Here is a 27,805-nt window from a genome sequence, read left to right as displayed (position 1 = left end):
GATGATTTAAGTTATTTGTCTACAAAAACAGCAGTGAAAATTCAAAAATAAAATATATACATTACCTAAATATTCAGCCCTTTACTATACCAAACCAAAATTAGTTCAGGTTCATATTTAACTTCTTTAATCCATAAAAGGTGTTTAAAAAGTACTCAGTTTTGGAGCAAATAGTGCATGCATCATTTGTAATTAAATAAAATGGGATATTATTGGAAGGGAGTGAATGCTTTTGGACATCATTGTATATACAGTGGATATAGAAAAAGCCATTACATATAATAGTTACAGGTAAACAGTATAATTAAACTAATATACTGTATGTTTAGAATACACACCTAGTATTTAGGTTAATTTCTTAGTCATACTTAGATTCACAACTAATCCTTGAGTAATCCTTGTTCATGTGTGAGGTTTCTTTGGAATGGCCTTTCCACCAGTTGTGTCTATGTCAGTGTCAAAATGTGATGTTACCGGATACAAAGACCACAAATAGAAAAGTGTCACTCGGTCTGCCAATGTCAACTAATCCTGTCAGTGTTGCCTTTCTTTCTGTCACTAGTGGGCATGCCCATTCTGTACTCAAAGGAAAAGCTCAAGGCTTTCAAATACATAGGCACAAATATGAGACTGTCATCAAAGTAAGATGACTCTCAGCTCTCACTCCCTTGGAGCCACAGTCCATTTTTTTATGTCTATCAAGCACGTCAACTGCCAGCAGGAATTTTGCCCACCCTACAGAGGTGGGGCCAAGCATCTTGAGCCACATATCAGAGCTTTAATTATCTGTGAAACTGAAAATAAGCAGTGCATGACATGAATGAAAAATGAATTACTGATATTCTGTATTTGTACTGAAATATTACATCCACAATCAACCATATTTCTGAGGACATTTATTTTCTGAAACAATACTCAGATTCAGAAAGGCATTAAGTGTTGTGAAGTCACCTAAAATAGGGACTACTTGAATAAGATTCATAAGATTGTATTATTTGGTATTACTGTACCATTTAACCTAAGATGGAAGGATACTTTATCAATATTTGATTCCTTTAATAATGTCTTGATCCTTTTAAATTCCAGATCCATTTCTATCCATTTAATTGGTGTGCCTCACAGATCTAAGACTGAGTAATCTTAGCTTTCCTTGTAGAAGTAAGCTAGAATTTTAAACACGCAATATAAAACTATAAATTAAACTCTGGGGCATGAAGCAGTGCTATTTTAGTAATCAGCACATTACATCACTTTCAATAACTGCTTATCCAATTCAGGGTCACGGTGGACTGGAGCCCATCCCAGGAAGCACTGGGAGCAATGCGGGATACACCCTGGATTGGATGCCAGTCCATCGCCGGGCACACACAGACATGAACTCGCACTTTACTTTACTCAAATTTTACAGAAGCCAATTAACCTACTGTACCAGTACTGTATGTCTTTGGGACTGTGGGAGGAATCTTGAGAAACTCACAGTCCCAAAGACACCCAGAGAAAATCCACACACACATGGGGAGAACATACAAACTCCACACAGATAACAGCTCAAGACGGGGCCCCAGGGCTATGAGATAGCCGAGCTTATCACTGTGCCACCATGCCACTCTTTAAGTAATTAAAGTTGTCATAAATTACCAACATAAAAAAGTGGTTTAGAATATGCTGGATATTGTGATTTAATGATTGAACTGTTTTTTTACACTCTTTATTATTTTATGTTGATTCTCGCCCTTCTGTCTCCATAGATGTGCTCTGTCCAAATGTTCACATTGAGGGCGACAGGTTTAAGTCCATCAGTGGCAAAGACATGGATGAAATTCCAGGTAAGGACAATGGTTTTCAGATTACTCCAGGTAATAAGGAATATGCTAAAATTCTGAGAATACAAAAGAAAATAAAGACCTGGATACTACCGGATCAAATAAAATGCTAGCAACCAAACAAGCAAGATGACTTCAATAGCCTATTCTTGTTTGTGACTTTTCTTATTTTCTTGCAATTAGTCATTCCATCTAAAAAAAAAAGAAAAAGAAATGGATATTAACAGAAAATCTGAATTTTTTTTTGCCTTTTCCAAATAACACATCACACCAGTAAATTATAAATGCATAGTGCTTGATGGTTACTTTTGTTATGATAGAGCAAGCATCAAGTACTGTATATGAGTTGGAATTTGTGATTTAGTTTAAATTTGTCATTCTCATCCTTAGACAAGGAACAATAATATCAGGGGAAAAAAACGTCCAAAAATTGCTTCGGAAAAGAACAATTAGAAGAAACCAACTGAAAGAGGATCTAATTTATCTTTATTTGGCTACTACAATATTGTCACTATAAATGTGGTTAAAATTCTCAAGGATGGTTTGAGAGACCCTGATTAGAAATAGCTCAAGGCATGCTGACCTAAATTACATTGGTTAACGAAGGCTTTCAGACAATTAGGGCCTGTGAAACCACTAATAAGTGTTCGGACGTTGAACTATTTTCTTGCTTTGAAAAACGGCAGAATGACGCTGGAGTTTCCATATTGTGTAGTCTTACATTACTGTTAATGTTAACATTTATCCATCTGTCATCATAAAGCTGCTTATTACTGGTAAGAGTCATGGGAATCCAGAGCCTATCCTGGAAGCACAGGACACAAGGCAGGACTACACCCTAGATGTGTCAGCATGTCACTGTGCAGTTACATTAACCTTCAGCAAAGTTATAGTCACAGATTGCCCTTATATTAAAGCTTTTGTTGTAATTAAAATAAATGTCTTAAATTTAAATTGAAAAGGCACTCATTGAAGTGTTTTACAGGTAAGAGGAATGTAGCAGATGAGATCAGGTTTAGGAGCATTAGAGTCTAATGCTGTTCAAACCTTAAGTCTAGCTGGATAAGAATGGGAAATGGAAAAAGAAAAAGCCTGCTAAAGCACTGGTTTTGAAAGAAACTGTGCTGTAAGAAGTGGTATCTGTCATTAAAGAAGATAGACTCAGGTTTTGTCATAACATTGGCTAAGTCCTCATTTACAGTAGGTCTATCAAAGATTGCCTTTGCAAGTTCCTATCTTTTCCAATTTTTCTTTTGTTCAATAAGATTCTGATGCACACCATATACCAGAGGTTAGCAAACCCATAAAGATCCAAAAGAGTGGTGTCAATCTTGCATGGTCAGTTAAAGAAGTTCTAGTTGACCATAAACTCTTTGTTCTTTAGAAATGTTCAACAATAAAGCTTTACCTCTGGAGAATTCCCATTCACAATCAGTTAACAGTGGTCTCTTGGGGCATCTACAGTGCCTGTATAGTCTACACACCCTTTGCAAAGTAACACATTGTCTGACATCACACATTAAATGAGAATTCATTTTACCTTTATTTACACATTATAACACACAACATCCATGTTAAGAACAAATATTCAAACAATCTGAAAAGTAATATCAAATGTATTGTTTTGAAAAGAGTGCGCAGACTTACTAATGGCACTTTATATTGAACAGGGTAATGTTACGTGAGAAATCAGTCAATAAAACCATTTTTCTGTAATATCTGAACCTAATGTTTTCATTGTAAAATACTTTTTTTTCTGCATAAGAATAAGGGTTTTTAGTACAGTAAAATGTACAGTATCTTATTCAAGGACAAGTGCTTTTCCTTTATTACAAATTAATTCAGTTACTGTATTCAGTACCAGAATTCAGAAGACCTTGCCAAATCTGAAAAAAATAATTACTTTAGTATTCCATGGAGCAGCACAAGAAGTATCTATCTGGGCTAAGGCAGCTCTACAGTATTAAATAAAAGATGTTTCTGGTCTGCAAGGAGAAAAAAAAACAATCCACATGGATTATGTGTAAAACAAAAGTAACAGAATAGTACAAAGTTTCATAAAATGGCTTTCACTTCAGTCCCACTTCAGATATTAGTAAGAACTCCAGTGTACATGTGGCATTCAACTCCAGACCATAAGATCTTCATTTTTCAATTACAACTACAGTGAACTGCTTAATTTAAGTAATTATTAGCTTAACTGAATTAATTAGCTTAACCACTTTTCAGAGGTCATCGGTTGCTGAAGTCTTTAAGATGAAGTGGTGTGTTAAGGTTCTTGAAGAAGACACCTATGATCCTGGCTATCAATACCATGAAAATGCTTTGGATAGAAAGAAGGCGATGACTTTTATGCTTGAACGCTCCTCTGAGAATATTTAATCAAAGTTATCCCAGTAGGCTGTGTGTACAGATGTCACCAGCTTACGGGATCAAAAGAACTTGCAGGCTCTTTGGTTTCATTTCCCAGTTAATTCTTTCACTTTTCTGTAGTTAAACCATTCAAGCCTGGAGTTTCAATACAAGTTCAAAATAGCTTTTAGAGCTGATTACATGTTTTGCATTGCCAATCCAAATTACAAGTTTTGACTTGGTTCATCCCAAACCTCAATGTAGCATCTACTGTGTATCTGCAGTGCTCCATAGAGAATACCATTCTGTGACAGACATGAAAAACAATGTGCCCATATTCTGTGTCTTAGTTCCTTAATTAATAATTCACAATTAAATTGATTCATTCACAATTAAAGCAAAACTCAATGACAGAAAACAGGCTGCTTTGATATAAAATGCTGCTTTGAATGACTGTCTTACTGTACAACAGCTGCTTTAAAAAGTCTTAGTTCAGATTTCAAAATCGGTTTATCACATACTGTAACACCAGTTTGTCAAATATGTGACACTCGTATGAAAAAAATGCTCATTTAATGTTGTTGCATAAGTAAGAGCATGTAACATTTAAAAAATATATATTTCAGTGCTGGAACGAGGCTTGTGGCAGATGATGACCATAGTTTTACATAAAAATTAAAATAGTTTTGATGGACTTGTTTTCGCTAACACCACTTTAAAACGCACTGAAAAAATCAGAGTCTTTAATCATTGATGGTACTGTATTTGTAATTTCCTTGCTATTTTTTGAGTAATACTTTTGGTTCAAACCACACATACAGCTTAAAGTACTCAGGGTCAATTGCAATTGACTTCCTGAGTTAATCCACAGTTGTGTACTAACTATTGTACTATTGTACGATCATCCACAGCTGGATAGATGTCCCACATTTTTAGACCAAAAGATGTCAGAACAAGGAAACAATAACACTGAAAAGATCTCATCATGACCACAATCTAAAGCACACGACCAGATATCTCATTAGACAACACCTCCTCAATTTGACAGAGAGTGTGTGGTAACTGTATTGGCCTCAGTAGTCAACTTCAGATTCATTAGAAACAATCATCCTCGATCACAAGGAACAGCCAATAGATGAATGATTCTCCCAATCTGTGTACTAAATTAAATGTTTATGTAGAAGCTATAAGGACACAAGGATTACATATTGAATTAAATATAATAACAAACAACTGCATTAGGTCTTAATAGTTCCGATATCTGTATCAGTAAGGTTAGTAAATGCATGAAAGTCATCTCATTTTGAAATTAAACACCATAAAAATTTTCTTTATAGTGACTGATTATGATTTTATTGCTGATGGGCACTCTTTGAAAATTGTTACAAGAGGGTTAGGATCTTATCACTTATGTCAGCTTTAAGATAATTATTGTTTGTAGATAATCTAGGGTTTGGTTGGAAGACAGTGGGATTATCTAATGGCAACTGCAGATGCTGTGCTGCCCCAGAGAGAATAAACCAATATCATGGCACAGACTGAAAATAGCAAAGGGAATAAGAATAAAGGGCTAATAGTGGAATAGAGCTTGAAGTACTAAATTAAAGTGCTCTGACTTGTCTTGGCTTGTCTGTCTGACATGAATGAAGATACTGTAGGTTCTACGTGGAAAAATAGCAGTTAAAGTGATGATTTCTGAGGATACTGTACTGTATGTAGTAGCCCAGTACCCATGAAAAGTTCATTTAAGAACAGCTGGAGCCTGCAGCCTGTCCCCTTTTAAGCAGCTATAATTTTGTTTAAGTTGGCCTTCATTAAAACCCCTTCAATAAAACTCAATTCTGTCAAAGCAGTAAGTTTCTTTTTAAATGGTTCTTCATCCTAAGAAGCATTTTCTGATCACAATGAGAAAGAGATTGCTGGTGCAGGCTTACAGCTTCAGACATTTCTGCTGAATGTTTCTTTGCCTACTGTTTATGTTTTCACTCTCTCCCCCTCACCCCATCTCTCCATTAATTCGTCTGCGAGGCGGAATAATACCTGTACTAAAGCATTTTTTTATGTTACAAGTCACCCTCGATAAGTCATATCCTGCATAAGCTAGAATTCATATACAGTATACAGTATGTATTTCTTATGTAATTTAGGAATAGTTAGGTTGCACAGCAGATTGGAGTTTTAAAGATTTCTTCAACTTAGTTTAGTATTAAAACTATGGATTTACTCCATCAAAATGAGTACACCACGTAAGTCCCACTAGGGGAGTGACTTTTCACCTGAGGGATTGCTGTGCCTGCTAGTTTTTATTTTAACTGGGCCCTTAAACAGTGGTGCCACATGGTACCTGTAACTGACAAGCTTTGTGGTTTCTACAGTACCTTTTACTGTACACAGTCCTTGGTTTCAAAATTACCCTAGTTATATTACTGTATTTCCAAAAACATGAACATACAAAACTCTCCAGTTTCTCCTCTAACTTATAATTTTCTTTCTCATTTAAGATTAAAAACTCTTAATAGGTAACCTATTTTAGACCTTATTTAGGCAACCACTTTATGATTAATAGACCCAGGTGGCAATGATTAGCAATGAGTATCACACATTCCCAGAAAGATTGTTTTTTTTCTGCTTCTTAAAATCATTTGGTCACATTTCAGCTAACACATCTAAAGGTGGGAGGTTCTGAACTGGCATGGGTTTTATACCAATTACAAATCCCATAAAACTTTTTAAGAGCTGAAAGAAAATATATTGTAACAACACACAATAGGAAATTTGAAATCAATTTCTCCACAATTAAGAACCCAGGTCCAGGTCTGAGATTCACTGTTCTAGATTGCAGAGGCATTAAATCATGAGGGGACTAAATTAATTTACTAAAGTCATTGCAATTTAACCTGTGTATAAATTCACCACAGAACTACAAACTAACAATGGGATTATTCCCTGTTTGTATATTTCTTTCAGATTATTACAATTCAGTCTCAGGGATTTCCTGAGCTTTATTTGTCATATTGCTATAGTTACTTGTGTGTTTATTTTTAAGCAGGAAATGGGTGTGGTCAAAGTTAACCACCTTGCGGGTTGGCAAATCTAAAAGCCTGTGGCAAATATCAAGCCAAATACCTTCTATACTCTAATCTTGTATTTATTTGCAGCCTCAATATAGTTTCAGTTTGAGCCACAGTGACACTAATGTGTGGATCAGATATTTTAGGATAACCTAAATAGCACTGCTACATTTTTAACAGGCTTTGGGTTTTAAAAACACAAAGCAGGAGGCAACAGTGTGGAGTTTTGGTTAGGGCTCTGGAGAGCTGTGGGTTCAAATTCAGGGTGGATGCTTCTATTATACAGTGAGCAGGAGGGTCCTTAGATCAAATTTCTCCAGTAATTGCCATGCTGTAAAAATGGATCTTAAATTGATGAGAATGTAAATGAGAATATACAGTACGTTAACTTGATTTAGATAACAGAATAATAAAAAAGTGAATTGGTAACACAGTGTCCACTTTAATTTCTAGAAATGTGAAAACAAATGGGCCCCCATTCAGCAGCAGCTACTGTATGACTTCCCTGCCCTTTCCACACACAGTATCCAATCAGGTGTGGTTTCAAGCCCAGACTTTTTCCCCACACCAGAACTTTACCCATGATGCTGGTGTAGCAGAGCTAGTTTGGACACGGTGACGTCATCGCCCTCCCTGCGTGTAGCAGGGACCTCAGCTGCCTAGGCTAGGGGAGGTGTCCTTTAGCTCATGTGACTGGTTCCCTGTTGCGTTATGCCGGAGACCCAGGTTCATGCCCCAGGTGTGTGTCCCATATAGTATGATTTATGTCTTTATTTATAAAGGTATTTATCCAAGCAACCTACTTTTCTGTATTACAAATACGGTTGTACTATATGTGCTGTAAATGTCTGCTTCCTGCCATCACGTCATATGAGCCTGGTTATTAAAGCATTAAACACCAGTTTACAAATTTCCAAAGTTCACGCATCCATTAATTATCAGAAATCTGCTTACAGTATACCTGGCATGGGTCTTGGCAACCTAAAACCTATCATAGAACTCAGGGTGGAACTACAGTATGCTCTGGATGGGAAGCCAATTTTAAGTTCAAGGCACAAAGCCAGGCTATAACTATAGAAACCTTTAAGGAACATAAACTGAGAACTGGATTCCCCTAATATGATAAAGGTGTCTATCTCAGAGATAGAATTAGAATTCTAATGCTTATACCAGTAAATACAAAGCTGTAAGTTCCCTCTGTGAGGAAACCTACCATAAAATAAATCCTGACTTAAAAGACACCAGTATTGACTGCTTAAATCATTAAAGTTTTGGAGTAGAGGATATTGCAATTCTGTGAGTTTCTGGAAGGCAGATTTGATGATGGGCCAACATGTTCAGTATAGCAGAGGAAGATCTGTATTGTAATCTGTTTGATTTTAATACAGTATGTATTTTATGTGCTCATGGCGTATTAATATCCTACAGGACATACAGTATAAAAACCTCATGCAGGTTTCTAGGACCTGCAGGGGTTGTATCTGAAATGAGTCCTGGAGGACCTTACTGCAGCATTTTGTTATGAATCTACTTCCCCCGCTGTCTTTCCCTGTAAGATCTTTTTCAAAAGGAAGACCGCATGAAACAGGGAATTTTCTTGAAAATAACGCATTGCATTGATCGTTTCCAGGGAAAAATAATTTCATAAAATAATTTAGAACTTGAAATACAAAATAAGTCAAATTTTAAAGTAACATAAAGAAGCATAAGCATAAGCATAAAGGACAAAATGTTCATCTTGATTATGTGCTATGACGAGCAGTATCTTGTTTCTTTTTGGCACTCTTTTCACACTTGTATCCCCACCTAGTGGGAATTAACTGAACTTCAGAAAATGTAAAAGTACATAACACATGTACAGTACTCCATTATAACATTTAACAGCTAATACAGCTAATTTTGTATTTTTTTTCTCTCTTTGATATATATATACATACGTCGGACATAAATCTATCTCATATGTGTTTTCCCCCTGACAGGTTTTGATCTTATGGAATATTTTAATGTGAAAGACATTTTTGGAACGAAAGATGATATTAGTCAAAGTGCCTACGTACGACTTGGAACCATGCCTATTGTCCAGCAGACTGAGTAAGTGAATTAGTTTTACAAACTGTACATCTGTAAGTAAATACCTTTGTTAGTAACCGGAAAAAAATGTTTGCTATACTCTGTTTGCCAGCACTTACATGAATCCCTTCACTGACACTTTTGATTGTCCTATGAAGATTAGAATCAGTCTGTTTTCACATATTTTAACTTGATTTAGCAGCATCCATGGGTTGAGTCAACGGTTTTGAAAGTGCTTATCACATTTCTGTGTTGCTTTCACACGTATAGTAGGAAGGAGGAATGCTTATCTACAGTACTTAACCTCATGTTAAATTGCATGGATAGCAACACATCAGAGCTTAACTGTTCTGATATATCAAGTTGACAGTGCATTAAGGCAGGAAGAGGTAAAGGTTTTCATTTCATGACTTGACCTTCACTTTTCAAACAATGCTGTATATACTCTGATATTACCTGAAGATGTGCATACAAAACTTTTGGTGGTATTTTTACAATGGTACCGTAGCTTAAAAATGTTGCATTTGCTCCTTTTTACAAAACAAAGTAAAATTGCATTTGTATTGCTGAAAGGTACTTTCACCATACTGTGCACCTTACCCAAGAAAATGTTGAATTTGTTTGCTAGTATAGCTGGCTTCACATTTTTGTCTCCCCTAATTAAGTCTTCAGTGCAGCTGGCATTGTCAGCCAATGTGAAAGTATGGATAACCAGACCATTACTCAAGCTGAACATTCATTCTGCTGAAGGCACTACACCCACACCCATTTCCATGACTTGATATGCGACTCATACACCTCTATGGGTTTGGAATAAATTTCAGTCGGTATTTCAAGTTTTGCAGTGGTTGTCAGTGTTTGATAACTTTTTTACAGGACTAGTCATAATTAAATTGATACTTCATGTTGCCAAGGATAGTTGGCTCATTCCTATTGGCTTATTCCAAAACTGACAGTGTTCATACAAAGCTTTGCGTATTCAAACCCATCTGTGAAAGGTAGGTGCCTTAGCCATTGAAAATGCCCTCATATCAGCAGGTAGGAGTGAAAAACGAAAAACAAATAACATACGTAAAAGAAGGTCAAATTAAAGAAAAATTAAACTTTGATGGCATTTTTAAATTTTGTTAATAGGAAAAAACGTAGAATAAGTCATGCTGAATAATGCACTTTTGGTCATTTATAAAGGTATATAAGACTTACAGTATTTTTTAAACCATATGGTCAAGATTGTTACTGTATATTTAATAAAATATACTGTACTGCACCTTTATTATGTACATACTGTGAAAGGGATATCTTGATTGCTCATGAAACTAAGTTTTTGTCTGTAGACCACGATCATTCTTATAAAATAACAATCTTTTTTCTTGTAATAGAGATGTATTTCCTCAAGGTCTTCCAGATGAATATGCTTTTGTGACCACATTCAAGTTCAGAAAAACCTCCAGACGAGAAGATTGGTACCTCTGGCAAATTTTTGACAAGTATGGGATACCACAGGTTCGTTAGATCATTTGGCTTATAAATTGACAGAACACGATGAAACAAAATTTCTCCAGTTACGTGTTACTTGAGTGCCAAGGAATTTAAGGATTTCACAAAGGCTAACTGCAGTAATCCCATACTTTGTATGTTAAATTAAGTTATGGTCCCTTCTCATTTACCTTTATTGCAAAGAAGAATAAGAAATATCATTGAAAGTAGTCTCACAGACTCAACCACTTTATGAGAGAACATTGTAACCCAGAGTCATCTTTTAAGTGTAACTCATACTGTACCTGCTGTTACGTCTTCACAAAAGTCAGTAAACCTGTGCAATATTTGTGCCATTCTACAGCATGTAATAGTTTACACTCCCTTCCAAAGATCAAATTACAATTCTAAAAGGCTGAAGAACTACTTCCTTTAAAGGCTAAAGAAATAATCTATTCCCGAAATTAGTCTGTAGCGTGTATATACTGACTGGTGCATTAAATAGAAGGTTCATCAAAGTACTACCATACAACATACTGTACATGATTTTTTCAGTTTTATGACAAAGATTTCATTTCCCTTTGTTGTTTTTTTCACCACTGTTAGGTGTCCATTAGATTAGATGGAGAGAACAAGGCAGTTGAATACAATGCCGTTGGACTAACAAAGGATGCAGTGAGAGCCGTCTTTAAGAACCCTGAAGTTAATAACTTGTTTGACCGCAACTGGCACAAGATAGCCCTAAGTGTTCAAGCCAGATCAGTGTCCCTCTATCTGGATTGCAAACTCATAGAAACTCTGCCCATCGATGACAGGGAAGACATTGACATCCGAGGGAAAACTGTCATTGGCAAGAGGCTCTATGACAGTGTGCCCATTGATGTGAGTAACAGCATTTTTGGTCCATATACTGTAAACATGAGCACTGAATCTTAGATTTTGCTTATTCTTAATTTAGGATACAATTAGCTGTGAACTATCACAAGTTTATTTTACTACTAGAAAAATAGATACAATTCATTGTTGTATTAAGGAGACAGGACAGTAGGGGGAAATGGCACGGTGTATCAAACAATGTGTGTTTGACCTATGCAATTGGGAAAATGTAAAAAAAAAGTGGTCTAGCTCAATATTTCATTAATCTAGATTCAATCTTGTGAATTTCTTTACATTTTCATTATGTGTTTTAATATTTAGTCATGGCAGACTCAAGCATAAGTAATGCAGTGAATTAATTGATCAGTATTAATAAAAGGTTAGCATGTTGTTTGGTGATAAGGCTGGCTCTCTGTGTAGAGTTTGAATGTTCTTCCATTGCTTACATGGGGTTTTCCTGGATGGTCTGGTTCCCTTCCAGACACATGTAGGTTAGGCTTGATTAGTTAATTTATAGCTTTACTAGTTACTTCACATTGCTCACTCCAGGGCATGATATGTTCTATACATGCTCAAGATACACATACCATAATAATAATAAGTACCATAAGAGTAGTATCTATTTCCTTTGAGATGTTCCTTTTAACCATCTGGAAATATACATTTCTCCACCAGTTTGACCTTCAGAGAATGGTGATCTATTGTGACTCGAAGCATGCAGAGTTGGAGACCTGTTGTGACATCCCCTCTGGTCCTGTAAGTTCAGCAGTTGTGCTCTCTGTGGTGCAAAATCTCATGTAAACATTTTTTTCCACTTTCCCACATGGCAAAACGTGTTTTAGAGTAGTGAAGTTGTTCAAATATATCAGACTCTTTGCAATTAACTTTATTCCTTATGAGAAATTAATGAAGGACTACATACAGTATTAATCAGTTTTGACTTTTCTAAGTGATCACAGACTTACTGAAGATTTCAGTAAAATGTGTGAAACCCATTAAGAGCTGTACAGATTATGCTACAACATATAATTTATTTTAAGGTGTGCCTAAATGAATTCCTGTTCAATTTGTGGACAATGTTGGTTTTGGCTTTGGTTTTCCCAGATGTGTTCAACTGGTGACATCACATGACTAGTGAAACAGTGCAATGTTCCACCTATGGGAATATCCACGCAGATGTGTACAATTAATTTCACACCACAATGCTAGTGAGAGTTTCACCAAGGCTGGCCTGTCCAAAACTGTGATCTCTAAACAGTTGCAGGAATGTATAGAGTTAGAAGCATGTAGCAGACTGCACTGTTACTGTAGGTTCTCTCTGCCACTTCTATCTGAGACAACAAATAACAGAAAATCTACTGTAACTTTCTACACATTGAGTGCACTGTTTTTTATACAGTAATATGCACCTAAATATACTGTGTATTTTGTTTCCATCCTGTCTTAATTGAAATAAAAAAATGCTAAAAGCTGACTATTAGCTATGGTTTGTCATTTTCAGTGCCAAGTCACTGTTGTGACAGAGGCCCCTGTCATTGATGTCACAACACAGAGAAGCGGAGAGCAGCACAGTGGTCACCAATCAGTGAACTGTACCTGTCCGGCTGGTGAAAAAGTAAGAACCCTTAGAAGGAACTCCATCTCTTGCCCATTGTTACATATTGATTTGGGTTACAGAAGCTTAAGTGCATAAACCAATACATCACTCATTTGAGGCTAATTAAGTATGTCTGACATAGTGAATGAATGTTTCTTGGAAATTGAAACACCCAATATCTAATTTCTCTTGTTTCATACACCTAACCCAAAGTGTTTTGCATTAGTATATTACAGAATGCTTCAGATACTGGAAATTGAAACACCCAATATCTCACTTCTCTTGTTTCATACACCTAACACAAAGTGTTTTGCATTAGTATATTATAGAATGCTTCAGATACTAAGGCTGGAACTGTAAACTGCAGTTCTGTTTTTTAATGCACAAAGAATAATTGACACATTTCCATAATTTCATAATTCATAATGGAATTACATTAAGTGCTTGCAATGTAAATACAACCTTTCATTGATACATTATACCCAACGGACTTGGTTAGCCAGTTAGTAATACTGTATTGACAAATGATCCCTTAAAACTGAGAAAATTCATGTATGTAGAGAAATATAGATTTAACAATAAATTTAATTGCTTTCTGTTTTTCTGAATTAAATTCCTTGTTGTAAACTTATAAAAAAGATTTTCTGGCACCACGATTTGTTTCTTATTATATTTGTTTTGCTTTCTGCAGGGAGAGGTTGGCCCACCTGGAATTGAAGGTTCAAAAGGAGAAAGGGTAATATTTCCCAGTCTTTAAACAGTACTGTAAACAGTATTACCTGCATGCAACCTTTCCCTATAGGCCAATGTAGAAAGAAGTGATTTAACAAGATACAAAAATAATTTACCTGTGGAACCATGTCCAGCAAGATTAAGTCAGCAGCAGTCCCCTGAAAAAAAATTAATTGTAAACATCTGGGCGAATATTTAAGACTGCAGTATAATATTTATCTCACCAGCAATATAGACAAAACCAAATTCAAGGTCAGCGCCAAATATATTGTCTGGGAAGCAGTAACCAAACAGCCGCAGGCCTGCTGCCACAGTGCCCTCTTGTGGTCTGGAGGGGAACTGGTCTCCCTATTCTTTTACATACTGGCATTTAATCACTTGTCCATAACTCACAATACTTGAGTTAAGAATTATTTTAACAATTGTTTTAAATATAAAACAAAAAAATGGATGTATACATTTTTGATAATGGTTATTGATATTGTTGTTGTTGACATGTTGCACACATGGAAGTAGTTTCTCTTTAAAAATCACCGTAGTTGGTAATAGATTAGATTAGATCGCTTTATTGGCCATATATAATTTCTTGCATTAGGAATTTGTCTTTTTCGCATATCCCAACTTGCTCTCCATGAGACACACAGACAGGAAGAGAAGCTTGGGGACAGAGCACAGGGTCAGCCATTTATACAGCTGGGGTTAAGGGCCTTGCTCAGGGGCCCAACGGAGTAGGAATATGACGCGGAATATGAACCGACATCCTTCCAGCGACAGGAGCAGATCCTTAGCCACAGAGCCACCGCACTGCCCTAGGAGCCATTTCCCTCTTTTTTACCACTTCATCCAATTCAGGGTCGTGGTGGAGCTGTAGCCTATCTCAGGCAGGATACACCCTAAACACACACTCACACCAGGGCAGTTCAACCTTCTAGTACTGTATGTCTTTGGACTGTGGGAGGAGACCACCCCAGGCCCAAAACTGAACTCAGGGTCCCTGTGCTGTGAGGCAGCAATGCTACCTGCTGCCAAGACAGAAGGAAGACTCCACACCCAGCCCCCATCCAACATTCAGGGCATACAGTATACTGTAGTCAGTTCTACAGCAGAATTTAAAGATGGTTGGAATATTTCCTCTCCTTGTGTTAAGGGAAAGAAAAATAAAACTTGTGCTATACCTTAATTTGTTGTCCGGTCTCTGTCTAGAGGTTGTTTTTTTTTACCCTGGGCCCAAGCAGACAACACAATAGAAAGGGCCCTGTGACAACAAGCTAATCTCACCTTACTTTTTACAAATGTCATTTTACTTCCTCTTTTTTCAGCTCAGAAAGTTCTTGTATTCATTCCAATTTAATTTCTTACACTTATTATAAAATGCAAATGTATCACTGTTTTTATTATGCTAAAATACAGCACTGTTCAGAAAACAGAACACCCGAAAAAAATTAATTAGGCTCTTTTTTGTAATGAGTTTTTACTGTATAATTTACATTGCTTTCAAATGGCATTGCTGCACCTGTAATCAACTCAGTCAATAAACACCCATTTGCATTTCACAGGGGGAACCTGGTAGTCAGGGTGCAATTGGACCAGCTGGCCTTAAAGGAGAAAAAGGAGAGCCTGTACGTACTGTAATTGTTTCAAACCAATTGAAGAGGAAATTAGCAAAACGAGACAAAAAAAACCCTTTGAAATGCTACAGCACCTCTGAATGAGAATTAAGTTTTAGTATAAAGAAAAATCCATATACAGTAGGTTGTATGACTGTTTCACAACAACCATCTCCTACTCAGAAAAACTCAGATTTTTTATTTAAAAAATAATATTTATGTTTAAAATCACTTTTTCTTGTATGAATAAAATCAGAATTTTAGATGATTTTGACCACTTATTACATTTATACAAATTGTTAATATCATTAAAATATTACTAATGTTTGCATAGCTACTTTTCAAAGTACACCAATATCTTATTAACATATAATTTCTGTATTTTTCTCAAATAATACTTATACTGTATATTATTAATTTCAGGGTAGGGGGATTCTTGTCAAAGGTGAAAAAGGTGAAAAGGTAAGTTTTTTTTACAAATGCAGGTTCTGTTCTAAAAACAACTATTTGCATGAATGAAGAACATTTGTGTTTTTTGTCATAAGGCAATAAACTACTGATTTTTTTCCGTTGAAAATGCAGACTAAGATAACAGTACCAAAATGATAGCCCCAGAGACCACAGAAAGATCTGTAATACTAAATATTCTTCCCACACAGTCACACCTACTGTATATTTTAAAAGAGATTCTTTTCTGCCAGGAAAGTACCGGCTGGGTATCCAAACATATAATTTCTCCTTTTGAAATGAACCAATTTCATTTCAACACAAACAATGCCTTAAATAATGTTTACTCCATTCCACATTCATTCATAAGTAGAAAGAATTTGGTTTGAACCTAGCTGTTATGATGAAAGTGTAGGCAGTACACACATTTATGTTTGCATAAATGTGTCTACTGGTTTTCATTTTGTTCCTTTTATATTAATGCTATAGTTGTTTTTTTTCCAAAACATCATACATAGAAAATGTATATAGCTTTCAGTTTTATGTTGTAAGGTAATACATTGCTACACTTCTAAATAAGCTCAAGGCAAAATAGGAAATGACAACATACTTATGAAGAACTGTACATAAACAACTTTCTGAAGTTATCAGAAGAAAAAAAGAAATTTTCAGATACTGTAATTTCTGTGCTAACTAATATGATATTCTCTTGTGTTATTTCGAGACAATCAACTTTTGTACACTATTATTCACAATGATATCATTAATCATCAGTAGTTTATCATCTGCTTTAAGAATTTACAGTTAATCTAAAGATCAGATTTCCTCTTTGAGCTCACATACAGGAAGTCATGTTTTTTTTTTCTGGATAGAGTACTGGGAGTGCAGACGTTATTTAGATTGCTGATGTGGAATGGGAACATTACAACAAAAACACTCTTTAAATACTAGAATGTGGTCAAGGTTTAGATTACATCTAAAAAATCATAGCACAATGTTTAATTACTGTGCAACTCCTACTTGTGCGGGAGAAAGGAAGACAGTTCATAGGCCAAGGTTTTTGGTGATTTTATTCAGTGAATGTTTGTGTCACCATGAAACTGTAAGTGGTCAAAATTATTTTTATTACTTTACTTAATTTGGTTTTGCTTTTCAATTACTTAGTTTTTGTGTCCACTTCTAGTGAACTCTATACATTAAGCTAATCCTTAGCACCCAGCAGTCTGGCTTATTCTAAAAAGGCCAACAAGTGCAGTAGATTTAATTAAATCTCTGGGTCAGTATTTCATACTCATTTGATAACATAGCCAGGGATATACAATACAGTGCTCAAGATTTCCAAAGGGTAAACAGATGAAGTTGTGGAATTATGCGTACAAAGATGCAATAACTTCCCCAATCACATAACATACTGTAAGGTACATTACTATCGGTACTACTAGTATTACCTGAATACCAATGGCAGATGCTAAGTGTAATATTGTATATGTCTTTTGACAATAGATGTGTTTATGCAACTGTCCCTCATTCCCGTAAAAATATTACAATATACATATTACAATAGAGAAATAAGAAAACTATGTTCAATGGTATTATATGGAAGTAACTAGTCATAACTATCTGCAGGCTACTCTTTATTTTTCGCATTGATTTTTAAATGGTACTGAGTTTTGGGAAACATCACAGAAACAGTATGAATAAGATACATACATTTGTACATTTAAAATCAGAATTCTTTTAAAGGTCTGATTTACAGTAAGTATGGGAAAGAAATGAGTTGAAAGCAATAGGTTTCCATTGCATCTACTTTAATTAGAACCATCAGGCACCTTCTGTATAATGGTTTGTTTTCTTTTGGGTTTTCTTTGATGGTAATAACTGGATAGAAAACAGTCAGCTCAAGCTTTTGAAACAGGAAAAATAATGGACCTTTTTAGTTTACAAATATACTGTAGAGTACATAAAGCCGTGGACATTACAAAAGCCCTCATTGAACCTGTAAGAATAATTATGTGCTGTATCATATAAATAAGTTGTTAAAAAACCCACAAAAGTGAAAAAAAAATCACTTAAATATTTTACAAAGTATGAGTATGAGAGAGAGAGAGTCTTCATTATCCCTGGGGGGGGGGGGGGGGGGGGCAAGTTGTTTCACAGCAGCAGTGTTGGTGTACAGACAGAGGAAGAAAAATAAAGACAGGTACAACAATATACATACAATACATATTTACATTGAAGGTCAACTGTTAAGTAAGGAAGGATAAAGGGTATGGGTAACTGAATTCCAGAGGTAGGCTTGATCTGTGTAAACAATTAAATTACATCTTAGGGATGTAAACAGAATCAACACTAGTACTTTCGCAGGATATCACACTCAAAGCAAGTCATTTTCAAGCACTGACAGTGGAAAAAACATTTATGGGCTCATCGCATGTAATGTAGTTTATTTTTGGTGTTATAGAGAACAGTAGGATTACGATTTTAATTGGTTGGTTTTAATTATGAAGTTTCGCAAGATGCTGGAAGTAGAATGGTTTCAACACTTTATTATTTATATTTCATTGGTTATATCTCATCAAGTATTGGTCTGTATGGCATGTGGAATATTCTGCTTTGTAGTATATGGACTGATCATAAGTCATGCAAAGAGTTTCTCAACTAAGCCCACACATGGAATTCTGTGTGGCTGTTCATAAGCACTTGCTAGGACTTCAGTAATGGGAGTTTTAAAGCATAAAGCAGCAATTATTACACATCTAAATATATCTCTCCACATACTGTAAACTGTGGTTCATACTTATTGATTCTCATGCAAATTAGATTTTATTTGTACTTTACTCTTGATATTTAATATCTTCTAAAAAACTTGAACATCTCCACTCAGGGCGAGGAAGGTGAGCAAGGGGAAACTGGATTAAGAGGAGAAAAGGGGGACAAGGTAAGAAATCATATAATTTTAATCTAGTTTAATACTGCCTGCCAGCATTTACATTCAAAAGTGGACAATATGAGAATTGAATTATCCTGATACAATCACCACTACAGATAAAAAGCATAAGAACATTTTCCAAAGCATACTTTCTTATTTAGGAAGGATACATTTAAAGATAGACTGGCAAACATATTATTCAGATTATTGTTTGAATTCATTCCATGAATTATTTAATTAACCAATGAACCTCCACCAATATCTTCAATCTTTTACTTTTATGTTTTAAAATAACAAATGACAAAGTAAAATCCTCCATCAAAATATTAAGTTAATGACAGCTTGTGATGATGTGTAACAGCTCTTAACGAGATGTATACAGTATTTCCACTGAGACTTTAGTATTATTTGCAATTGCCTGCAAAGTTATTATTATTTAAAATATCAGTAATACAAATTGTATATTTAGGGCACACATGGACCTGCAGGTCTTGCTGGGAAACCAGGGAATAAAGGAGAAAGGGTAAGTAAATTAAACTTAATATTTCCTTTTAGCCTCCTGAGCATTTGCTGAATTTTAGATTCTTATTTCCCACATGCTATGTGTTTAAAATTCAATAGTCCATTCTCTCCATTTTTATAAAGCTTTGATTCTAAATTACTTAAGGGATGTTTTTTCCCCAAAAGCTGTTCAACAGCTTTAGGAAAATGACATTTTTATTTATTAAGCAAACATTGAAAAACATGTTTTGCATAATTTCCAAGTTAACAAATATAATTATCTCAGACAACTATTACAGCAGCAAAAGGTGGGGGGGGGGAGTTTCATTTCTTATTTTCTCACTTCACAAAATTATCTTACTTTGTGTGTTTTGTGTTATTCTCCGTTCTGAATTCCTCGGAGAGATTATTTATCCAAGCTAATTTTACCAGAGGAAAAGTGTCTGAAGAGATTTCTTAAGGCCAGGTTTGAGAAACAAGAACTCTGTCTCGCCCAGACAAAACAAATTGTCAGTGGGCTTCCAGAGTATTGAAAAATGCCTTTTACCTCTTCCCAGCGAACAGCATACCAAGAGATTTTGTTTTTCAAGAAGGGAAAATTGCATGTAACCGCGCAGAACTCCAATAACACTAAGACAAGTGGGAGAACACAGGAGCTATTTAAAAAAAACAGAGACCCTAGAACACGATTCAAGAGCTGCTTCACATTGTCTTCTGGGACTTCCTTAGGAACTATTATTTTATATACAGCATATTTTATATATATACAGTACATGTTATATACAGTTAATACAGTACAGTGCATACTGTATATATATTATGTACACATCTACTGTATAATGCATTGCTTTATATTATATAGGAGAGTGTTGAGTATTTTAAAGCTGTAATGCTCTGTCATCCATGTACAGTATAACAGTTTTACATGACCTGGTCATGTGTTTCTTCACTCCTTAGTGAAGAAAAATGTATTACTTTTTTAATTTGAGCAGAAAGTCTAATAGCTCTCTGCAAATTGTTAAAAATCAAAATGTGAAGCGTCTCTTAGTCCAAGGCATGATTGTACAGTATATTACCATATCATATGCTGTGAAATCAAAGTAATAGGACAAAGTTATTTAAAATGTACAGTATGTGGCATTATAAGATCAAAAATCATTATGAAGAGAAAGAGATTGTTTATTCAACCAATACAGCCCATGACTGCAAGAGGAAATATAATCAAAGAAACTCTCAGCTCAACCTGTAAAGTGTAAAATATTCTGTTACAATTAAAAAGGTGCCGAAATCGACCCGCCCCAGTCACTAAACAACAGCTGACATACTGTAGTGGTACATGATCCTAACTTATTAGGCTATTGTCATCTACTGTACATACTTCTAACATTAAGCATGTTTCAAAGCCATTTCTACATACTGTATGGTGTATCTCTTTTTTACCAGGGAGATCCAGGAGAGCCTGGTGAAATTGGTTTACCTGGACCTCTGGGACCAAAGGTAAAAATAAAAGTTACAAAAGTACAGTAATATCAATTAGTGATTGCTATTTAATGGTAAAGTTTGTACAAGCACAAAACATTTCTTTCGAAACATCTTAAACTGTAGAGTTTGACACTGCAGTGTACAGTATGTGTAAAAATGCCCAGATCATACAAAGATTTACAAACTTTCTGTGCATTTTTGTGCTAGGATAGGCACAAATACTTATTCCATGCTGAAAAGAGAAGAAAGGAAACACAATGTTTCAGCTGTGGAGTCTTCTTCAGGTGTGAGCCCTCTTCAAACCCAAAGAAGGCTCCACAGCTGAAACATTGTGTTTCCTTTCTTCTCTTTTCAGCATGGAATAAACCTTTACTTGTTCCTTTGCAGCCTACCCATGCTGATTCACCTACCTACTTGAACTAGATACAAATATAAGACATAACAGAGATAGGCAGCTGGAGCAACTGCAGAATTTTCAAAAAGTCAATATATATGTACTGTAATTGTAAAGTGTTTTACAATAATAAGAACTGATAGTTTGTCTTATTTTATAACTTTGGGAATTATATGTCTGTAACTGACTTGTAACTTGGTATTTCTGAATTAACATTTATTATTTACCTCATGTATTTCAAGCCATTTCTCTTAAATTTTACACAGGGATCAAAAGGTGAAATTGGCTCTCCAGGGTCTCCTGGAGCCAGAGGAGTACCTGTAAGTATTGTTTTCTTGAGTGAGACACGTTCATTCCACAGAAATGATTACATATACTGTACATGTGCAAAGTTTTTCCATCCATCCCTCTATATTCTATCCTCTTTAATCAATATAAGGTTGTGGAACAGATGAAACTTATCTCCCTGCAAGCAACGGGCCAAAGGCAGGATACTCCCTGGGTGGGACGCCAGTCCATCACAGGGCAAACACAGACACAAACAAGCACACACTCACACACTTCAGGGATAGTTTTCCTAGAAGCCAATTAACCTACCAGTATGTCTTTGGGCTATGGGAGGAAACTGGAGTACCTGGGGAAAACCCTTGTAAACATGGGGAGAACATACAAACAGATCCATAGAGACAGCACCCAAGAAATTGAAAACAGGGCCATATCGTTGCAAGGCGGTAAAATTATGTAACTTCTGCTTCACCATACCACTCTTGTAAAAAGCTTTTTTTCACCAATTTCCATATTTTTAACACCTGGTTTTCCTCTTCCCAATAACACACAGTCTTACATCTGCAGAAAGGGCTTGAGGTCATGTTTAGTCTTCAGTCAGTGAAATATAGAGCACATTTCCAGTCCCTTTGCATAAAATATCAGGTTAATAACTTGACTTCCAACATGCTAGGTTATACAAAGTAGGTCTGCACTGAAAGCGAAGGCTGTAGCTCTCTGGTGTTTTTATTATTAGTTTTCTTTGTCGTGCTTCAACGGTGAAACTAACTTTTAACAAAAAGAAAAACAAAAAAGTAAACTTACAGCACACTGAATGAGACGTCTTTGGAGATGTTGTTTACATTGTACTTGATTTAAAAATATTTACATAGGTTTCCAAATTAAATGGTACATTTCTTCTACCAGATACCGGCCTGTTAACAAAGAACACTACACACAAGGAGAGGCCATTCAGGCTATCTAGTTCATTTGGTTTGTGATGTGTACCATGTGTTCCTAACAAAGGGAGTGGCAATCCATACAAACAACTAGCTTTAATACTTTATTTTTAGTTGCTTGACCTCTCGTGCCAGATCAGAAAGCACAGTGAATGCTAGATGAGGTGAGGCTGTTGAGACATTGGAACAAAACAGACATTGAATGAAATAAGGAACAAAAAGACAACAAAATGGCTTCAAGGATCAAGCCCTTTTCTTATGGTCCAGTGGCTAGTTAGAATTCCTGATGTTCACCCAGGAGGCCTTGATTTTATTCCTGGTGTCCGAAACACGTTTTAAGTGGGTTAGATGACCAGAATGGCCTCATCTCATATGGAAACTTTGATATTTGGTAAATGTCCGTCTTGTATTTTAACTGCAGATTAAACACTGGGGTGAACAGTACATTGACCTTACATGTTTCCGCAGGGAGAGAAAGGCGGAAAAGGAGATAAAGGAAGTGATGGTGAGAAGGTAAGATTATTGCAAGATTAAATCTTAAAAGCAGATTTTAGCATTATTACAAAGCATTATTTCCCATGTGAGAAGATGAGCCTCTCAGGAGTTAAAGAACAGGTATTGGTGGCTTGTAACGTTTCATTATTTAAGCTTTAAAATGCAGGAATAAAACCAAAAACACACTTAATATAACAACTTTTGCTAAAATAAATATAGATGTCTATGTAATACACACAAGACTGTCATGCTCTTGAGGCACTCACAATACAGTAACTCACAGATGTTCTTCAGTGTATATACAGTACAGTATATGATAGCTGGTGTCTACCGTACGTTGGCATTTGTTTCATGTTGGCAATCAGTCACTTCAACAGTTCAGTAAACGTGACAGGATAACACATTTGTGTTAATATTCTTGAATAATGTTTTGTTTCACTTGTTTGGCTTGTTCTATTTTTCAGTGTGCCAAACTGAAAGGGTATTCTTTTATTTTAAATAATTTTGGCAATCTAGATTACTGTAGGTTTGTTCAGATTTAATATCTTGGATGAGTGAAAACTCAGTATAAAGTAGGCCCAGAGTAGTATTCTTATGATATTATTGGCCTCTTAATCAGACAGAATAGTTAGCAGGGAAACTTAACAGATGATTCAGCTTTTATAAAAAAACGTATTTTGGGGCTCATGGATTTGTATTGGGGATCATGGTTTGTATTGTTACAGTACTGTTTATCCACTAACATCCACCACTGATATCAAGAGATATATTAGAGATATATACTGATATATTAGAGAATCAAGAGATAACAAGGCCTTCATTTTTACACTCTTAATCTTCATGAAAACGCCAATTATAGAGATAAAATACGTGTACCCTTTTCAACTACTGTATGTAAAGTTCAATACCTCCTTAAAATGAAGCAACGCATCCATTTTAGAATGAAATTAGAGACGTCAAAAGCATTTTTGTATTTGTTGGTTGCGGGGACATGGAATAATCTAGCTTTTATATCAAATAGATTTTAATATTGTAATACCAGTGCTTTGTCAGAGACATATGTTGATATAAGATTTATATTTATCACAGAGACGCCTGCCTTCTCCAACGAATTAGCTGACAATCCTTTTGTGTGTACTGAGATTTTAGTTTAAATCTGGACAAGATATGCACAAACACATTCTGTTAGAAACATTGCTTATTAATCACTTTAGTTAGTTGAATTAATGAATCCCATTATACATTCCATATGGGAGATCAATACCTACTATATAAAGGTTTTCATAATACCAGTAATGAAGAGTTCTAAGTTGGTGTTTTAATTTATGTACAATAGTTTTTAATGCTTGGGGGACACATCTTTACACCAGTGCAAGAATCCAAGCAAACTCTTTATGCTTTAAGAGTCTTATAGTGGGAAACTGCATCAGTGTTATTTCCAAGTTGAAAAGAAGAATGAAAAAACAGACACATACTGTAGGTGCCTTCTTTACTGGTTTGACACATTCCACAGTCAAAAGTGACCTTTATTTGGTGTGGAATTAATTTCTCTTATGTAATTTAATCATCACCTCATAATTTTGCTATTAAAAACATTTAAATTTGGACTTGTTCGTTGTTCTTGCAAGTGCTTATTAAATTGAAGGGACATTGTCCTTGCATACAAATTACTGTATAAAGTAGTACAACTTGTATGGATATAGTGAAAATAAAAAGAGAAAATAGAGTGAAATAATTTTGATTAATAGCATGTGTATTTAAGGTTTAACTGTAGTCAGAACGAATGGGTTTTTTATCATTTAAACATTCTGACAGAAAAAAAGCATTTTCCAGACACATTTTTCATTTTAGGAAATAATCTTAAATCTATTAAATAAATCTCTTCTTTTGTAAACCTAGAAATACTAGGGATTGTTGCATTGTGTTTTCTGTTATGTTAAAATAATTATAATTTCTGTGAATACATGAAGCCACCTCTATTTTGCACTGTCAGCACAGCAGGCCTGGGGAAGAGTTTAGAGGAACTGTAGGGGGTGAAGAGAATATCTGTGTGGGATAGCTATGCAGAAAGGGGGCTGTTATTGTACAAGAAAGGGAGAAACTGAGAAGCATGGTGTTGTATATCACAGGGAGAATCTCAGCAGCAGCACTGCATTATTCTCTACACTAAGCAGTAACAATAAATACCATCATGATTATTTGTTTTTCAAATGAGGCAAATGTGTCCTCTACAGTATCCATGTGCATGTACTGTACTGTACTGCTGTTCACAAAACAAACTGGATCATGTCTCTTAGCCTGTTCTTCAGATTTTCCAGAATGGTTAGCCCCAGTAATTTCTAAATATTTTAAATTTTCCTTAATAACTTAAGAATAATATATGCCACTGTATATGACTATTGTGCTTCCATATACAGTACAATATTATCATCCCAAAATAGATAATATTGTTTCTAAATGATGCAAAACTGAAAAGTGACACCATTTCTACTGCTGCACAAAACATAACATTATTGTATTGCAAATTAATGTTTTAAAAATAACTATGAAGAGCCAACTCAGAGCAGGTTTATATCCCATAAATCCATGTACCAACTGTTTTATCTAATAATATAGTATCATTTAACTTAAAATATTGGATTGTTAATAGGAAAAAATCACAGCTTCACAAAATTTATTTTTTTCTTTCAGAAGTGAAAGCAGCTTAGGAAAAAATCAAGTCCAATCTACAAATGTCAGAGTAACACAAAAACATCAAAATATCATACAGACTAATTATAAACTAAACAACTGAATTTGCGCATATTACTATATTGATGTTAATATTAATTTAATAATCACAATACATCAAAACATTTCCAGTTTCAGCCTACATTTTGATGAACAGCCAAACAAGCAATTGGCACATAATTTGAAAGATTCAATGTTCTCTTTTTTTAGAGCTGAAAGACATCAATTTTTCAAAAACCTAAAGAACATCCATTTGTAAGAATATTTTTTTTAAAGCCAGAAATAGGTAAGCATCACAGCAACAGTATTTCATTTTCAATTTCAGGGAGAGCGTGGCATTGATGGATTTCCTGGCAAACCTGGTGCCCCTGGTAGAGATGTAAGTCTGACTAGATTTCAAATACTGTATGTATTTGTAAGGTTTACAGTATATACTGTACTGTGTGCTGTATATACTGTTGCTTGTTAGTAGGGTATAATAATACAGTATGACTACTTACTTACTTTAAGCATGGGTAAAAAAGTTAACTTTTTATTAACGTCCTTTTATTTATATTATATTAATTTCCTTTGTCCAGTTTTAGTTAAGGTTTGTCTTTTTGTCACATCTGTCTATAAAACATGATATCACAAATGTTCTGGTTCATCTTTGCACTTCCAAGCAAATTCTGAAACATGGAGGAGGTAATCTGATGGCCTGGGCAGACGTTGACATCTCTTGGAGCTGGCTCACTCCTCTGTCATATAATAACGTAACTGCTGATGGCAGCAGCAGAATGAATTCTGCAGTTTACAAAAGTATTTTGTCTTAACACATTGGGGCAAATGCATCCGTACTTTACCGGGAGACACTTCACGTAGCGTAACATTAACCCAAAACATGCAGCCGAAGCAGCCTTTCTCTCATCAGGTGAAAAAGGTGGAAAATCAAATTGGAAGAGTTCATTCCATTCCAGTTTCATTTTACAGGCCTTTAGAAAACTTAAGATCAACACACCCAAAAAACAGGCAAGAACTCAAAGTGGCTACAGCAGCAAAGGCATGGCTAAGCATCTTAAATGAATACACAAGGTTATGGTGAGCACAAAGGGCCATGAACATACTTAGGAAGTAAATGCCTCAAAGGGATATGCAGTCAAATTTTGACTTTTACATACTGAAATTTACAAAACATATATACAATATTTACTAATAAATTACTTACAATAACTTTAAAATTAAAGTATGTTTTTGTTCTAATATAATCAAATAAAATGTATACTATATTGTAATTCTCATTCATATTGATGTTATTACTTGATTCTAAATCAAAAATAGCAGTTTTGATAGTACTACTCCAAAACATTTGGAGGGTAACTGCTGTAGTTACTGTTACTATACCTCTGTACTGTATGTAGACATTTACAAAATGAACCCTTTACTTGATTCATAAAGAACGTCTTTCTACATATCAAACCTTTAAACATACTGTTGATGGATTACAGTAAATAAAAAGTTCCGCTGGGAATGTACAGAATCTCACAACCTTGTATGAAAAAAATATACCTACCTTGCAGTCTGGAAGGTTTATGATTGAAGCTTCTAGTGAGAATCTGATGGTCCAGAGTTAAGTGATCAGGTGTTACCATCTCAGTCTTATTTTATTTGCACAGCTTAAAGCTGTTATCAAAAAAAGGAAGCACTGCCGTGCATTTGACAAGGACCAGCTGCTGTCTTGTCTCATGGTGGATGCCAGAGAGTATTTAGGGCAGGAGAATTTAACTGTAAAATGTTGAGACAGGTGTAGCATCTGTGTTTAGTCTGGTAAGGAATATCCTTGAGGGTTATTTCAGTACCATGGAAGGTGTTTTTCATTGCAGGTTGCCTCATACAAAATTAATATCTCATCCCTAGATTCCTCTGCAGAAAATGCAAAGAATGCATGACTACTTCTTGAAAATTAACTTAAGGATAGATTTAAACTATTACAGTGCAAGTTCTATAACAGCGGAGTGATTAAC

At 35.2% G+C, this 27,805-nt stretch overlaps 1 protein-coding gene across 1 annotated transcript in view; it reads left to right on the top strand.

Moving 5' to 3' along the window:
* Window positions 1-27,805, top strand: part of col22a1 (collagen, type XXII, alpha 1) — an 85,296-nt gene that overhangs the window by 7,096 nt on the left and 50,395 nt on the right. Inside the window, exons 3-17 of the mRNA XM_088928484.1 lie at window positions 1,749-1,826; window positions 9,226-9,337; window positions 10,696-10,819; window positions 11,399-11,674; window positions 12,344-12,424; window positions 13,170-13,283; window positions 13,957-14,001; window positions 15,554-15,616; window positions 16,028-16,066; window positions 18,936-18,989; window positions 19,450-19,503; window positions 20,925-20,978; window positions 21,624-21,677; window positions 23,049-23,093; window positions 26,131-26,184. Coding sequence (XP_088784610.1) covers window positions 1,749-1,826; window positions 9,226-9,337; window positions 10,696-10,819; window positions 11,399-11,674; window positions 12,344-12,424; window positions 13,170-13,283; window positions 13,957-14,001; window positions 15,554-15,616; window positions 16,028-16,066; window positions 18,936-18,989; window positions 19,450-19,503; window positions 20,925-20,978; window positions 21,624-21,677; window positions 23,049-23,093; window positions 26,131-26,184 — 1,247 coding nt within the window. The remainder of the gene's footprint in view (window positions 1-1,748; window positions 1,827-9,225; window positions 9,338-10,695; window positions 10,820-11,398; window positions 11,675-12,343; window positions 12,425-13,169; window positions 13,284-13,956; window positions 14,002-15,553; window positions 15,617-16,027; window positions 16,067-18,935; window positions 18,990-19,449; window positions 19,504-20,924; window positions 20,979-21,623; window positions 21,678-23,048; window positions 23,094-26,130; window positions 26,185-27,805) is intronic.

The sequence above is a fragment of the Atractosteus spatula genome, chromosome 12, assembly GCF_055471065.1.
Source record: "Atractosteus spatula isolate fAtrSpa1 chromosome 12, fAtrSpa1.hap1, whole genome shotgun sequence".
Taxonomy (NCBI): Eukaryota; Metazoa; Chordata; class Actinopteri; order Semionotiformes; family Lepisosteidae; genus Atractosteus; species Atractosteus spatula.
Note: the sequence above shows the minus strand (reverse complement) of the source record. Positions and strands in the feature narration are given on the sequence as shown.